The sequence below is a fragment of the Callospermophilus lateralis genome, chromosome 9, assembly GCF_048772815.1.
Source record: "Callospermophilus lateralis isolate mCalLat2 chromosome 9, mCalLat2.hap1, whole genome shotgun sequence".
NCBI classification, from domain to species: domain Eukaryota; kingdom Metazoa; phylum Chordata; class Mammalia; order Rodentia; family Sciuridae; genus Callospermophilus; species Callospermophilus lateralis.
Window position 1 is genome coordinate 13,462,458 of NC_135313.1, and position 16,802 is coordinate 13,479,259.

Below are 16,802 nucleotides of genomic sequence, written 5' to 3' on the forward strand. Positions count from 1 at the left end.
TGCCTCACACATGTGAGGCAAGCGTTCTTCCTCTGAGCCACAATCCCAGCCCCATCATGAAAAGAAATTTAACCCTGCTAGTTTGGGTGGTAGTGTGTCTGCAGTGTCATTTATAAGGGTGGTATTATCCAATTTTACAGTGTTAAAATAACTTTAGCTTTAAATTTAGGGAACTCTTGGTTAGTTATATGCTCAGGTAGCTACCTGAAAATATTCACAGTGGTGGGAGTGTGGGGGATAGTCCTAAGTAAAGACTGTGTGTGTGTGTGTGTGTGTGTGTATAAATAGATTTCTTTTTATATGGGAATAAGTTTTGGTGAGGGACTGGAGATTACAGGACTTATTTCTAAAATATATTGTTACAGATACTAGGAGATAATTATCTTTGTTACAGATACTAGGAGATAATTATCTTTGTTCATATTTTTTAAAACATCAAACAGGAAGATGGATCTGAAGTTGGTGTTGGAGGTGCACAAGTAACTGGCTCAAATACACGGAAGCATATATTGCAAGTTTCCACTTTCCAGATGACCATATTAATGCTCTTTAATAATAGAGAAAAATACACATTTGAGGTATGAGTTGTTGTTATATATATATATGTTTCTAACGTTAGCACTTGTATTGTTTCTTCCATTTATTATCTGAGTCTTTCTTATGTGAGAAACCTTAAGAGAATCTCTTTGAATACCTTAACAGAATACTGCATAAAATTGGGCCATGGAACTATAAGAACATCATGCGTTATTGGATCATTTTGTTGCTGCTTTTTTAAGGTGCTGTTTTTTAAATTGGCATTATTGAAGTACAATTTTCATATAAAAATTTCACATAATTTCACATTTTGAGTTTTAAACAAGCACCTATGTAACTTCCACCTTGGAACTAAGTATTATTTCCACATTTTTTGGTAACCCTTTTGTAGTCACTTTCATCCTATTACCTCTCGCCTCAGGCAGCCAGTTATCTGTTCTGTATTACTGTAGATGAGTTCTGACTTTTCTACACTTTCATACAAGTGAAATCTCATCATATGGGTTATTTGTGTCCCATTTCTTCCTTACATAGCATAGTATTTTTGAGATTCAACCTATTATATAATATCAGCAGTTCATTTCTTTTTACTCATGAGTGATATTTTATTATGTGTACATGCTTCATTTTCTTGATTTCTATTTGTTGATGGGCTTCTTTAAGTTGTTACCATATTTGGGTTAACATGAATAGAATTGTATGTTTGTTTTCTTTGCTTTGTTTTTGTTTTTAAGAAACCGCCAAAGTGTATGATTTTACATTCCTAACAGCAGTGAAAGAGAGAGCCAGCTGTTCCACATCTTCTGCAGTCTTCATAGTTGTAGCCTTTTCAATTATATAATTGTCTCTCCTGGATTTGATTTTCTTTTCTTTGATGACTAATGATATTGAGGCTCTTTTATATGTTTGTAAGCCCCTTATGTATATAGTTTGTGAAGTATCTGTTTACAAACTATATATAATAGTTTGTATTTAATATTATATGTTAAATATAATATGTATTTAATAGTTTTATGTAATAGTTTGTATGCTAATAGGACTATTTTTCTATTAAATTATAAAAGTTCTTTATCCTGGATACAAGTGCTGGTAAATGTGTTATGAATATTTATTAATTCTGTCGCTTGTCTTTTCATTTTTTAATGGTAACCTTTGAAGAGAATTTTTTAATACTAACAGTTTTTTATTATCACATTTTTCCTTTTATAATTTGTTTTTGATGTCCTAAGAAATTATTACCTACCCTGAAATTGCAAAGATTTTCTTCCATTTTTTTAAGTAGTTTTTAACTTTAATTTTTACATTTACTTCCTCACATGGACAGTTGCTCATTCCAGTATCATTTGTTAAAAGCACATCTTTTTTTTCCCTATTTAATTACCTTGGCACTTTTACAAAAAAATGACCATATATGGGTCTATATATTTCTTCACTGTGTGTTTGTTTGCCTGTCCTTTACACTATCCTGATAGCATAGTCAAATTTCTTTTTTTGCTTTAGAAAATTATTATAATATGCTTTTCAATTCCTTTTTAATTTTCCCTTTCTTTCTCTACAGTAAATTATCATTTGATTACATTAAAATCATGTAATTTTTTTCCTATGCCTTTAAAAAGGTCTCTTGGAGTTGAAATGAAGATCATATGGTTCTTAATATAGTTTAAACTTGAGATAGTGAATGACTATTTTATGAGGCTTGAAAATTGGTGCTATATTTGTACTTAATTGAAAGCCAGTTTTCAGATACAGGTGAACACAGGAAGAACAAAAATGTGAGTTTGAATATTTTAGTATTCATCTCCATGGCTCCCATTTATGTGGGAAACATAATAGATGACCATTTTTGTGTGATACACTTAAAGTTTTTTAAATATATGTGTTATAAAGTGGCTAAGTCAAGAGGGTTTTTTCCCCCTATATATTTAATGGGTGGATCTTGCCTAGAGCATAACCTTGATTTTTATACACAAGTATGTGTGATTGGGAGTCCTAAGAATATCAATTACGTTGTACTTTACTCAGACATTGTAAGGCTTTTCAAACAGTTGAAATAATATTATCTCTAACATGTTTTACCTAGATATTTTAATCTGCAGCTTTCATAAATCATATGTACTCTAAGCAAAATATACTGCTTGATAAATAACTTGATTTTCAGAGGTCTGTTTTTTAAAGAACTGGTAAAAATAATGGAATAAGCAAAAATATAAATTTGTTTTCTGAAGCCATTATTAGTATTGCTATAATAGTGATTCAAGCTTACTCTTTCCATTCTCCAGTTGGGTTGAGATCATTGCTGCTAATGAGCAGTTATTAAGTAGAAGATAAAATTATCTAATATTCCCCATTTTAGCTAAGTCACGAATCTGAAACCTGATCTTAGGGTACCTAGAATTCCATGCAGTGCCTGCCTGTGGCTCCAAAGCCTGCTTGCTCACACCTCAAATCCAGTACATAGTGAGAAGACATGAAATTTATTTTTACTTGTGCCATGTGTTTCTCTATAGTCTGCTGCTTATAGGAGATAGTGGAAAGTGTTTAAAAATTTTAAAGGGAACTCATCTTTATCTTTGTATATTCTTGAGTTTAGTAAGATGATGTGTTATATAATACTACATATCAAATCTCAAAACTGAATGATTTAAAAACAAACATTTAACAATTTATAATCTATCATATTTTCTATGGCTTAGGGATTCAGGAGGAGTTTGAGGTCTTGCATGAGGTTGCATTTAGATGTCATCTGGGGCTTTAGTCATCTAATGGTTTGATTAGGGCTGGAGAATATACTTCCAAGGTGGATCAGATGGCTGGAAAGTTTGTTTTGGCTACTGTTAAACAGCGTTAGTTTCTCTTCATGGGCCTTTCTACTTGACTGATTGTTCTCAAATCCTGGTGGCTGACTTTTCCCAGAATGGGCAATCCAGGAGCCCATACAGTGTCCTTATGACTGAGCCAGCCTCTGAGTTGCATACTGTCCCTTCTCATTTTCTTGGTTTCCCAAATCACTTGTAGAACAGTGAGAGGACTGTACAATGTTAAAACATACCAAGATTATTAATGAGCTATCTGGAAGCTAGGTACAACAGGTGGTGTCAATTTGCAGTGTCACATTTAATCCATAGTAGGATACTGTAGTCTTTTCTTTTTTTATGTTTTGCATGAATAAAAATTTATTGTGTTTAGAATACCTAAAACGAGGATGTATGGAGATATATATATATATGGTAATCTTATATCTTGGATTTTATAACTAGCATTTGGTTTTCAAGAAGTATGGAAAATAATACATATTTTTCTTAATAATGTTATACTTTTAAAATAGTTTCTAAGAATAAATTTCAATTAAAAGGACTTATTATGGACATTAATGGGAAACAGAATTGAAATAGAAAGAGAAATGTAATGTAAACAAGAGACTGAGAAATGGAGGAGATATATATATATATATCCATATCCTAATTTTCCAAATCCTTGTCCTTGCCTCTATGAGACCCAAGTTTACCATCTTCCCTTGGAGACTGTCAGTTACTTCTTCTAACAAATTACCTTGTTGGAATGGTTTCTGTTCTTTACAATTAATGTAAGGCTAAGAGAACTGAAGCCCATTGGTGTGAATATACTATGTATACAACCAGAGATATGAAAAATTGTGCTCTATATATGTAATAAGAATTTGCATTCTGCTGTCATATATAAATAAAAAATTTACATAAAAAAAGAATTGGTAAGAATCATTAGTGATATGACTTCACGATATGTAAAGGAAAATGGTTGAAAATATAAGGAGAGATAGACAGTTTCACTATCATAGAAATCACAGCTTTACTTGTAAACAGAAAAAAGGAGGGATGTAGATTTGAACAGCACAGAGAACTTCGGATTCAAAATGCAAAATACATTCTTGGAAAATATCCAAATCTGACATAGCCTTGTTATCAAAACTGAACAAAGAAAATACTAAACAGAGAAAGTAGTAGGTTATTTAACATAAATGCATAAATTTTAAATATTAATAAATTATATTCAGCAAGGTATTGAAGGACTAATGCACTGTGTTCAAACAAGATCTATTAAGTCCATCCACACTCCTTATTTCTGGAATGTGGCATCCTTAGCCACCTAAGAATGGAGTGAAATGTTCTTAATATTATAAAGTTGTAGTTAAGAGAAAATTGAAGCACAACAATAAGTAATAATAAAATATTAGATACGTTCCTATTGAAGTTAGGAACAAGATAGGATGCTTACCTTTCATACTACCTTTACACCTTGCTCTGCAGGATCTAGCTAATAAACTAAGAAAAAGGAGTGAAATTTATAAATATTAGGAATTTAAAATTTTTTGAATCTTTGAACATTAGATTGCCAGCTTGGCAATGTGTGATAATTAACTTAAGACAAAGCATTCTCTGAGTTCTGTTTGTTAAAATCACCTTTTCTGTAAACCAGCATTAATTAGGAAATGACATGAGAGAAAAAGGGTATTTTATCAAGAATGATAATCTTCCTAGTAATGATTCTGCAAGATAAATCATTCATTTGAATAAACAGTCCAGAAGCAAATTGATATATATTCGTGCATGTTTGAGATGTGATAAATTTATCATTTTAAATCAACCTAACTTAAAATAATTGGTGGTTCATCTGAGGTAGAAGGGAAAGGGGTAATAATGGGACCTAATTCCACTTATCATATCATATACAAAGTTAAATTTTAAGGTAGATGTGAAAATATATTCATAAGCATAAATCTGTAAAAATAATATAAGAGAATATAGAGTATGTTAATAACCGTGGCAGGAGATACATTTTTATAAAATCTGTTACAAAAAGGAAAAGGCTCATACATTTAAACAGTTCTGTTCCTGTGTGAATATACATACCACAGTGAATTTCACCTGTATGTGTATTTATAAAGCACCAATTTAAAAAATAGTAAATAGGGCTGGGAATGTGGCTCAAGCGGTAGCGCGCTCTCCTGGCATGCGTGCGGCCCGGGTTCGATCCTCAGCACCACATACCAACAAAGATGTTGTGTCTGCCGAAAACTAAAAAATAAATATTAAAAATTCTCATTCTCATATTCTCTCCCTCTCTCTCCCTCTCTCCCTCCCCCTCTCCCTCTCTCTCTCTCTCTCTCTCTCTCTCTTTAAAAAAAAATAGTAAATAGAATGAAGATCAGTAGAGCAGAGGGAAGGAGGAAGACAGGAAAAGAGGAAGGTACTGGGGACTGAAATGAAGCAGATTATATTCCATGCATATATAATTATGTCACAATGAACCCCTCTATCATGTATAACTATACTACACTAATAAAAACATTCTGAAACAGTAATAAAAACCTCTATATGATTAAATCTCATAAGTTACAAGTCTAGGCAAAATTAACAGAATTGAAAACTAATATATAAAGAGCATCAAAAATCAATGTGGAAACATACAATTTAGTAGAAAACCATGTAAGGAATATGGCTAAACAAAGCACAGAGGAAAAGTTACAGATATCCTGTAAATATAAAAAGACTTTTTTTATCCCAGTGATCATGAGACATACAGGTTAAAAAGAGAACATTTAAAGTCTAACCATTGTCAAAGAAAAAGAAAATTAGTGTTGAAGATGTGAGGGAATGGATACTCAGGCATATTGTTAACAGGGCTTAATATTTTAAGCAACTTGAAAGACAGTTTGTCAGTATCCATCAAATATAAAATATTTATCACTTTGAGAATCCAAATACCTTTCTAGAAGTCTACTTCAGAATACCTGGCTATTTGTGCTCAAAATCAGAAATGCATCACAAAATTTAATTACAGCTTCATTTTCCTTCTGTATGATGATAAAACAGTATAATGGAATGCCTTGTGGCTTTAATCTGTCTTAACATGGGAAATCTGAAAATCAATAGAAAAAAACATTATGGCCAGGCATGGTGGCGCACGCCTATAATCCCAGCAGCTCAGGAAGCTGAGACCGGAGGATCACAAATTCAAAGCCAGCCTCAGCAAAGCTTAGGCACTAAGCAACTCAGTGAGACCCTGTCTCCAAAATACAAAATAAGGCTGGGGATGTGGCTTAGTGGCCAAGTGCCCCTGGGTTCAATCCCTGGTACTGCCCCCCCCCCCCAGCAAAACCAAAAAATATCCTGTTGTGGTTCCATGTATGTTTAACACTAATACTGGTAGTTAAGTGGATATTTTCATGTACAAACATGTGTATGTCTGCATTTGTATTCATGTATTTATAGATGAATGGGAAAAAGCATCAGTTGTTACATAATGAATTGTAATAGTTACTTCTGGAAATAATCTGCAATTTCAAGATATTGCCTAAGAAGTTGTTTCCAGTTTTTTTTAATTATTTTTTTTAGTTGTAGTTGGACATAGTACCTTTATTTTACTCATTTTTACATGGTGCTGAAGATCAAACCCAGGGCCTTGCACATGCTAGGCAAGCGCTCTACCACTGAACCATGACCCCAGCCCCTGTTTCCAATTCTTTGATTAAACAATAACTAAAATAGTTCATTTTATCATATGCATAATTACTGTCTCCATTTTAATAGTACCTATTTTATTTGGGGGGATGATAAGTGTGTACAATATTTGAAATGTGTAAAGTTTAATGAATGTTTAATAAAGTCAAACAGATAAATATATAGCAAAAGATTATTTGAAGCAAAGGAATATTTAGAATCAGGAATTCACATTTCTTTGAATCCTTGCACTCAATTAAATGTCCCTGTTGTCTTATGAGGAGGAATTAATATCCGTGTACAATTTCTTTGCTGTCTGATAAGACATAAGAATAATGAATTTAAAATATTTAATTTTTTCCTCAGCTGCTTTTCAAAAAATTTTTGTTTTATTCATGCCATAATATGTAGCAAAAGTTGTTATCTGAACTTCCAAATGTCAATGTATTTCTAACTAATATTTATATTTAATGTTAATTTCCAGGTATTTAAACTTTTCATTTATCACACAGGCAGTAAATATTGTCAATTGGATTCTAAGTTTTGATTTTGATTTTGATTTTGTTAGCCTGAAGTCAGTATTACTTTGTTTCTTTATATAAAAGACATTGCTAAGAAAATCTGATTAGCAATTGTATGTGGTTAACAGTTTATTTGTATCTGAACATTAAAGCAGATTCCTAACAATCTCTGCGGAATGATATTTTTAAAGTAATCCTGTCTTCTGAAGCAAAAATGTAGACGTGTTCTTAATATTTTATAACTTCAATCACCCTTTAGTTTGTTCAAATGAGATTTTAATGATGAGCCAATAATATTCTTTGTTATAAACTAATTCTTGGTTGGAATTACCTCTTTCTAACCACTGCTTAATCATTTTCTTCTCTAATTAACTAATCTCCTTTAATCTTTCAAAAATTCTAATTTTTGTCAATCTGGTGAAATTTCAGGAAATTCAACAAGAAACAGATATCCCTGAAAGAGAGCTGGTTAGAGCCCTACAGTCCCTCGCCTGTGGTAAACCAACACAGCGGGTTCTTACGAAAGAACCAAAGTCAAAGGAAATAGAAAATGGTCACATATTTACAGTTAATGATCAGTTCACATCCAAACTACACAGAGTCAAGATTCAGACAGGTATCTGGTAATTATATATTTCCTCTAGAAAAATTCTCATCTGCTAAATTTCTTCCTTAAAAAAAAGGAAATTAATGCTTTTTTTTTTTTTTTAATGTTCATAGTGCTATATGACTGACACTTGGCATAAGAAAAACAGCAGGTTCTATTAATAATATGTTCACATCAATATATGGTTGAATCCAAGTACAGTAATAAACCTTTTAAAAAGTAATTGTAGTGTGGAAAAGTACTTCTTTCTATATGTTTTTCAACAAATGAACCATGATTTAACTTATGGTTTATATATAATTTAAATTTCAGAATCTTAAAAGCAATACTAATTTAAAAACATGCAATGTTTTATGACAGTCAAGTTTTACAGCCTTTCAGGTTGATAATGAAAATACTATATTATATATTTAACATTATGTAAGATGTGGTTTTTTTTTTTATGTATTTAAGCAGAAAAAAAGGACATTTAATTCTTCCTGATATTTGAAAGTAAAGCAGCTTGCTACCTGGTTTCAAAACTAGCATTTAGATAAGCCTTCTACTGCTAATTCATCTATTACGGTGGATAAAACAGTGTTTTAAAATAAGATAAATATCATTTTTAAATGACTATAATTTTTAAAAATGTATTTATATCATACATTAATAAAGGTAATATAAAATTCTTTGTGTTAAATATACAGTTGATTACTAAAGTAGATTGACACAAAAACTTTTGGTTTCCTTTTTGACTTTTTTGTAAAGCAGAGTGATATTTTGGTTAAAGTTTTGATTCCTATGTGTGATAGTCGCAAACTGTATCATTGTAATTTTCATTAGCCAAAATTAGCCATATCTTTGTGACATACTGTATGATAAAAACAAAACTGTCTAATTATGAGCATCATGAAATAAAATTTTTTTTCCCTCTAAATGCAAAACATGTATTTGGGGTAGAAATAGGTTTTATATTTCAGGGCTTGTTTGTATTCTAGATCTGGAGAACATATAGGAATATGTATCAGAATCACCTGGCTTCATCTTACTTTACCCTAAATAAAAAATTGCTTTTGTAATCCCAGGTTATGATGTCCAGCATAGTATTATCTAAAAATAATCTTCACTTCATGGATTTTTTAGTTTTGGGTGTTAAGTGTGCCTATGCATGCATGACTGTGTGGGATTTTAGATGTAATGAAAGTAGGAATGTAGTCTATATAAGGAAGGATTTGACTGGTAGATATCTCTTTTAAGTTTTTTTCAGTGATGAAATTCTGTAAAAATGTTTTTCATTTGGAGATGGTTTTTAGGTGATCTTGGTTCTTATATTTTTAGTGAAAATTTTTTCTTCAGTGATAAATATTATGACCACATCAGTTTTCTTAAATTGTTAAAAGCTCAATAATGTAATGAAGGACTCAGAGACTTTAGCCTAACCTGTTTATACTGTTTTTATTATAGCCAGTAATAGAAACTTTAGCCAAAAAAAAAAAAAAAAATTTTTTTTTAATTTAAAAAATTTTATTCATTTGTTTATTTATTTTTTTAATTTAGGAAAGAATTTAGAGTCCTCATAATCAGCAACAGTTTCCATAATTGACAATCTGCTCCAACTACCCATCTGTAGGTACATAAAGATACAGATACATGTGTAGGCATCACCTTCAGTTATACTCTTCTTAAGTGTTTGGCTCCGAGGAGTGGCTCCTGTACTTAATATTAAAAAAAAAAAAGAAAGAAAGAAAAATTGTAATTCAGGATGTATCACCCTAGTCTTTCTATTTATCTTTTTTTGTAGGAATTTAAGGAGTATACCCAGATCCACATGAACCAAATCACTTGTTTAAAAATATTTTTTTCCTAATTTTTTATTTTAAATAATTTCAGATCCACAAAAAAATTGAAAAATACTGTAATGGACATCAATATGTCTATACCCTGTGTTTACCTAAACAAACCTAAATTACCTTAATTAAAATTTTGTCATATTGACTTTCTCTTTTCTGTCCCCCTTATATCTCTTTTAATTGTTTTTAACCTAAAAGAATCTCTCTTTGTGTTTGTGTACGTGACATTGACTTTTTTCAGGAAAAACTTTATTCTTTCTTTGTAGACTACATCATCTGATCTCTCTTTTTTTTGCCAAGATGATATGATGTCTTAGCAAATGATGCTGGATGCTCTATTCTTTACCAAGGGATTCTAATTAGAAACAGCTGAATGGATATGCACGCCAGAATGATCTTCTTAATTGTACTGTCTCCTGCCCATGCCCAAATCAGCAGTCTTCCTTGCACTTCTGTGTAATTGTCCAGTCCCTTCTTCCAGAAACTTTACATCTACGTCCTTTTAATGACCAAAAACTGACTTGTCTTCTTTGCTGCTTCAATTAGAGCAGAGTTGTGCAAGAAAGAAAATGCTGTATTTAACCACTTAGCAGTTGCTTTGAAGACCTATAGGAAGTAGAGAGAGAGATTCTCCTAAAAACTGAAATATGGTTTGGTAATAAGGTCATAATGAGAAATTGTTAGATAATAGGAGATTTTTAGCAGGTATAAATGAGTTGTTTCACTGTTAAGGAGTTTCTTTTACTGACATTTTAATGGTGGTTTTTAATTGATGAGTTAGCTGCCAGAATCTTGACTCCACATACTCTTTTCTTCCCTTAATGTCTTTTAAGAGATTATTGCTATATTCTAAGGAGGAAACAATAAGTATTTGCCAGTGTAAAATATGTTTGGTGAAGTATAACTTGAAGCCATGGTGTGGTAAAATATTAGTTGAGCCCTGGAAGTCACAAGCAGTGAAAATTGTTTCTGCTGAAGAATAGCCAGCTACCATTTTCCTTCCAGGAAAGGACTTGTGTTTTATAAAAATGAAATTGATTTTATTATCTCTGTATAGTTCCTAATTTTTGGAAAGAATAATTTAGAATTGATGAATGTTTACTTTTTGATATTTTCTTAAGTTAATAAATGTGTGTGTGTACTTGAAGGTTGAAAATTAATTTTTCTCTGAGGATAGAAATAAATTATAAGTATGCTTGTAAACCAAATTTTTCATTACATTTATGGAAAATATCTGTTTCTATTTTAGTTGCTGCCAAACAAGGTGAATCAGACCCAGAAAGGAAAGAAACAAGGCAGAAAGTAGACGATGACAGAAAACATGAGATAGAAGCTGCTATAGTGCGAATAATGAAATCTAGAAAGAAGATGCAGCACAATGTTTTAGTAGCAGAGGTAAGGATACTTTAATACTTGATGAATAGAGAAAAGCAGAATAACATTATTAACAACTTAAATTAAGGAAGTACTGTTAATTGAAACTCTTTGTGTATCACTTCTCATTGAAAACAAGACACTTGACAAAACGTACACACTGGAGGAACTAATGTATTTATGCTGAAAAGATAATAATGGCACAAGAAGAAGAATTATTGCTATTTTAATATCTTTATGTAAACAAACTACCTGTATTTCTGAAAATTAATAACAGTTGCAATTTATTGAGGGTTTGTATTTCACACATTGGGAAAACTAAAAAGGGGGAAATCCATTGAAAGACTATTGAAATAGTAAGATGACTCGGGCCTTGGTAAAGTATTAATAACTAGTGAATCAGGATGATTGAGAGGTAAATTTGACAGGATCTGTTCGCCGATAATGATGAGGAGTTGAACCTCTTAGGTTTCTGGCTTGAGTGAATACATAGAGGTTGTTCTCTTTAACTGAAAAATGAAGAATAATGTGCTGATGTGTTCCAGGTGTTAGTTAATATTATTTTGCACAAGTTTGCTCTATTGTATTTTATTAAGGGCATATCATTAGGCCAATTGGAAGTCAGAAGTAAGGTAAGAACTAGAATTCACTATATGGGAATATAGTTAAAACCACAGATTTCCCCAGGAATAACATGGAGAGCAGGAAGAGAAACAACAATAGGGTAGTCCCCCTTTCTTACCATATAAGGAGCAATGATATGTGTGCCAACCAAGGCATGACATAAGAATGGATAAATGTGCATATAAGAGGTGAGAATTTGTGGGATTTCAAACAAACGGTCTCTTTTGTGCAGTGCTTAGTTGAATAACTTAAAGAGGAACTTGTCCAAAATTTCTTTTGAAGAATGGTGCTCAAGAATTTGCTGAATGTGAATCTGTAAATTTATATTGGCATACATTTTGTAAATGGCCCGTTGTAGCATGAAAGCATCTGTAGACAATACATAAACAAGTTGGCTATATTTCAGTGAAGTTTTATACAAATAAGCAACAGGCTGTATTTGGCCAGTGATCCACTTTGTTGGCTCCTGTCCTGTGTATACACGGTATAAAAACTGCAGTTTGACTCAGCAGGGAGCTGTAGTAGATGGAAAGTGAAGTAGTAGATGTAGAATGTAGGTTTGATCAAAGGGTGTTTATGGAATAGGACCAGAGAACCAGTCAGAGTTGTAGGCACTGTTGATAGTGTAGCTGAAGTGATTTTGAATGTAGTCCAGGCTCTGCAAGGAAGGAAGAAATGTCAAAAGAAGCCATTCATAACCTGAAAGACAAGGTGGGTCAAAGAATTGGAGATCTCAGGTGGGTTGAGAGCAAATTTGCTGATACTGGAGTGATAATCCTGGAAGTATGACAGATTTTAGTTACAGAGTGAAGTACTGAAGTTTCATATTTCAAAGAATTGATCAATCCATTGTGACTTTGAGAAATGAACTGATCAAGAGTAAAAGAAAAGATGGCTTATGAATGAGTGGATGATCTACAAGAGAGGCAGGATGACTTTTTGGAAAGAGCATCAACTTTGAGGTCAGAAAGGTTTAGATTCATCTCTCCTGGCTCTGTTACTTACTACTTATTCACGTCAGTTTTTTCTGTGGCATATTTCCCTCCTTTATAAAATAAGACAGCCCCCTTTTCAGTGTAAAGAGCATTTAAATACATTAATGTGTGCAAAATGATTGACAAATAGTGCATAGCAGGTTGTGGCTGCTGCTATACTTACTGATGACACAATTCTTAGGTTCTTGACCACACTTGGAGAAACAAATGACAACAGTAGTACTTAGTATGGATGGACATTATTCTAAGACATTGCATGTATTAACTCAATTAATGTATATAACTTCTTAAGGATCCAAAGCTAGTAAGTGATAAAGCTGGGATTTGAACCAGGCAGTCTGGGTTCAGAATTTGTGCTCTTAAGTATATTATGCTATCCAAGTTCTATGAAACAGGAGAGTATAACCCAAAGGTCATCCATTAGTAAACAGCAAAATGATTAAACTGTAGGGTAGTATGTATTCATACTAATATAATCCAACTAATTCAACTACTTATTCATTTTAACATTCACATTCAAATAGAAATGCATTCTAATCATGCATTTTCAAATAAAACCCTTTTGAAATTTTCTGTACTTTCAACTTTTTTTTTTTTTTTTGAATCTTAAATGATACAACAGTTCTATTCAAAGATAGAAATTTTGGGGTTTTTAAATGAAAATGTTAATTTTTCTGGTAGAAATTAGTCTTTATCCCTTTTTTTTTTAGGTAACTCAGCAGTTGAAGGCACGATTCTTACCAAGTCCAGTTGTTATTAAGAAACGTATTGAAGGACTTATTGAGAGAGAATATTTGGCACGAACACCTGAGGATCGCAAAGTATACACATATGTAGCATAAAATGTGTTCAGAAATTTGATTTATTCTTGGACTGTATTCTTCGCATGGACTGGGAAGTTCTTTTAAATCATTAATATTAAGACGACCATCTCTTCTATTAAATTACAGTACGTGTTCTAGACCATTCAGATCAAGCCTTTACTCCCTTTGAGAGTTTTCAACATCAAATTGATTGAGCTTCAGGCTTTACGACGTTTATCCCTGTAGAGATCATCTTTACAGTTCCTCGGGAAAATGTGAATGTGCCGCGTTTTGTTTTCAATACTGTATGAAAACAGGAAAAAATAAAACAAAACTTTAGAAAATACAGCTCATTAAAATAAAATTGTTGGATTTCACTTCCCCAGGTCTTCAGTGTTGATGTAAATGTGTTTCTGTAGTGTTGCTTATTAGCACTTTGCTCATTGTGTAAGTTGGGTAACAAAAATGGCAAAAGAAACGCAAAATTCCCAGTTATCTTGCTCTGCTTAAAACATTTCTTTAGCTAGTCTTATTTAATTTAAAGATTTGATAACTACACAAAGACCCGAGCATAGAATTTGAGCATGCTTTATCCTACCACTTGCACTTACTAATCTCATAGCCTTATGACCAAGAACCTTTGTTTTGGGCTCAATACATACCCTGATTTGTTTTTTCTCTATTGTAATTTGAGATTTCCCAAAGTCTTATAATGATTAGGTTTTGTTCTGAGTTATTTCTAGAGAAAGAAAATATTTTAGTATGTATAAATTGTACAATAATTTTTTTGCTGTTGTACTCACTGCTAATAGTGGATTGTATAGGGTGGTGTTTTTCTTTCATTTATTGTGGACAAAAATAAATGAATTTAGTATACACATGCCCACTAATTCAAGTATGTCAGAGCACAAAGTTGGCAGCTGGTTATATTTAATTCGTCCTCTTTGAAAAGCACATGCAGTCTATAGTTTGTTTATAAATACCTTAGGTTCCCTCCATACACACACTTTAAATATATATTTTGGTGAAGCTGTAGTACACTTAATTTTCTGTCTTGAAATGCAGTCTATTGATGCAATAAATATCACCTTGATAGTTTTAACGAAATCTTTAGTTCCTTACAGCTATGTTTTGGAAAGTGATTAAGCAATATTTTAAAAACCTGATGATTCTTGGATATTTAATAGCTATTATCCTGAAGAGTCGTCATTTCATGTTTTCAAAGGTGTGCTTTGTGCTGAAGATTCATGTCAGTTATCCTGTGCTTCCAACCATCACCAATGTTTTTTACCAAATTGATCTGCCAAGGATTATAGTTTGCTTTATTTTAACGTCAGAATATTTTTATGGTCAGTTTTATTTAATTTTGTTCTCATAAGACAATGGTTCAGATATGTAATTGGGGAGAACCACTATAGATTTCCTACAGATCGAATAATGAAATGTTGTTAAGTTCAAATAACCAACCCTCCATTGAGTATCCATACTGTTGATACATTTATTAGGCTGTATGTCTCAGAAGACAGTTTCTGTTTAAATTGATGATAAAGTTACAACAACTGAATTCTAATATGGATTAAAAACTACACATAAATATTTTTCCCCATGTGTCTTGGGTTATAATTTTCTTTTTAGATTTGCATATGTTTTTATAGCATTCAGTTTTGTCTCCATTGAACTGTAGAATTATAAACCTTATGCTCTTAATGTCTACATTTTCCACTTTTACATGATGCAATTAAGATGCCAATGAAAAATATGAACATTTTCCTCAGGACAACTTTCACCATACTTGAGCGGTGATGAGTCAGATGGTACTACCTTCAAACACTGAAGAATTTCACGTCCTGATTTGTTTGAAATTTTCTAGGAAAGGTGTTTGTCTACGGGAAGGTATTAGTATTTCAAGTTTTGAGTGTTTTTTATTGGTCTTAATTCCCAATTAGATGATCTACAACACCTTGAAAAATAGAACAGCTCAGATTGTTAAGTTAATAAACCTAGTTATTCAAAGTCTAAATTGAGACATTAAAAGGAAATGTTAAGTGTTTGTTTAAAAATAATTAAATTTATGTCATTGTCTCAAGTGTGGCTGTATAAACCAGGTCTAGAATTTAGAGACATACAGGTTTGATGTTTATGCTTAGAAATGCTTGCTAATACATTGAATCACTTTTCTGAATTGCAGTAGAGTTAAGTGGTTGGGGAATATTAGTGATGCTACGTTGAAAAACAAAGCTCACCTAAAAAGTTAATTTGTTTTAGTTCCTAAGTATTATTTCAGTTTCTAAGATACATTTTGATATTTGTTTTCAGCAAGAGATGGTTGATGGTACTTTTCTCCACTTAATGTTTTAAATTTGAAAGAATAATGCATCCTAACCAGTCATGTTAGTGTGAATAAATTTTGGTGACTTACTTGAAGTTTTAAAAAGGGTGAATACATAGTTTTCCAACTGAAAAAATGATGTAATCTCTGTTCAGCAATTGTAAAATTGTAATACTCTTCTATCCTTTTTAATCTAGAACAGTGTTTACTTTGAATTGTTATATTTAAAGGTTGAGAGTTCACTGCAGTGAGCGAACACACAGCCTCACAAAATAAAAGGTGGTTGTGATTGCAAGGATTCTTTATTTCAGTGAATTTTAACGGAATGGGGGAAGGGATGTACGCTTCTCTATAAGATATACTTGGGTGACCTGTATGGCGTTGTAAAAAGGCATGTGTCACTCCCCAAACCTCAGGATACTGCCCAGTAATAATCCTTGTTATAATGAAGTCCCATTGTTCTCTTTTTATCGGGTTGCAGGCAAGGTTTAGGTAGGAGCCCCTAATCTTAAGAAAATGATAATATTTCCAGAAGCGTAGGACACTGGGCATCATCTCAGACTTCTAAATTTGATTTAGTTCCACAGTTTGATGAAAAATAATTTTAATCTTTAATTCAGATAATGCTGTTTTTATTCACCATTTTGAATGTTCATTTTGACTGACTAGTATTAACTGTAACTTGAGAATTTTTGTAGCCTAATTTT

At 32.0% G+C, this 16,802-nt stretch overlaps 1 protein-coding gene across 1 annotated transcript in view; it reads left to right on the forward strand.

Moving 5' to 3' along the window:
- Cul3 (cullin 3) overlaps window positions 1-14,151 on the forward strand; it is an 84,090-nt gene extending 69,939 nt beyond the window's left edge. Inside the window, exons 13-16 of the mRNA XM_076865549.1 lie at window positions 444-578; window positions 7,964-8,150; window positions 11,220-11,365; window positions 13,674-14,151. Coding sequence (XP_076721664.1) covers window positions 444-578; window positions 7,964-8,150; window positions 11,220-11,365; window positions 13,674-13,805 — 600 coding nt within the window. The 3' untranslated portion in view covers window positions 13,806-14,151. The remainder of the gene's footprint in view (window positions 1-443; window positions 579-7,963; window positions 8,151-11,219; window positions 11,366-13,673) is intronic.
- Window positions 14,152-16,802: the final 2,651 nt, after the last annotated feature.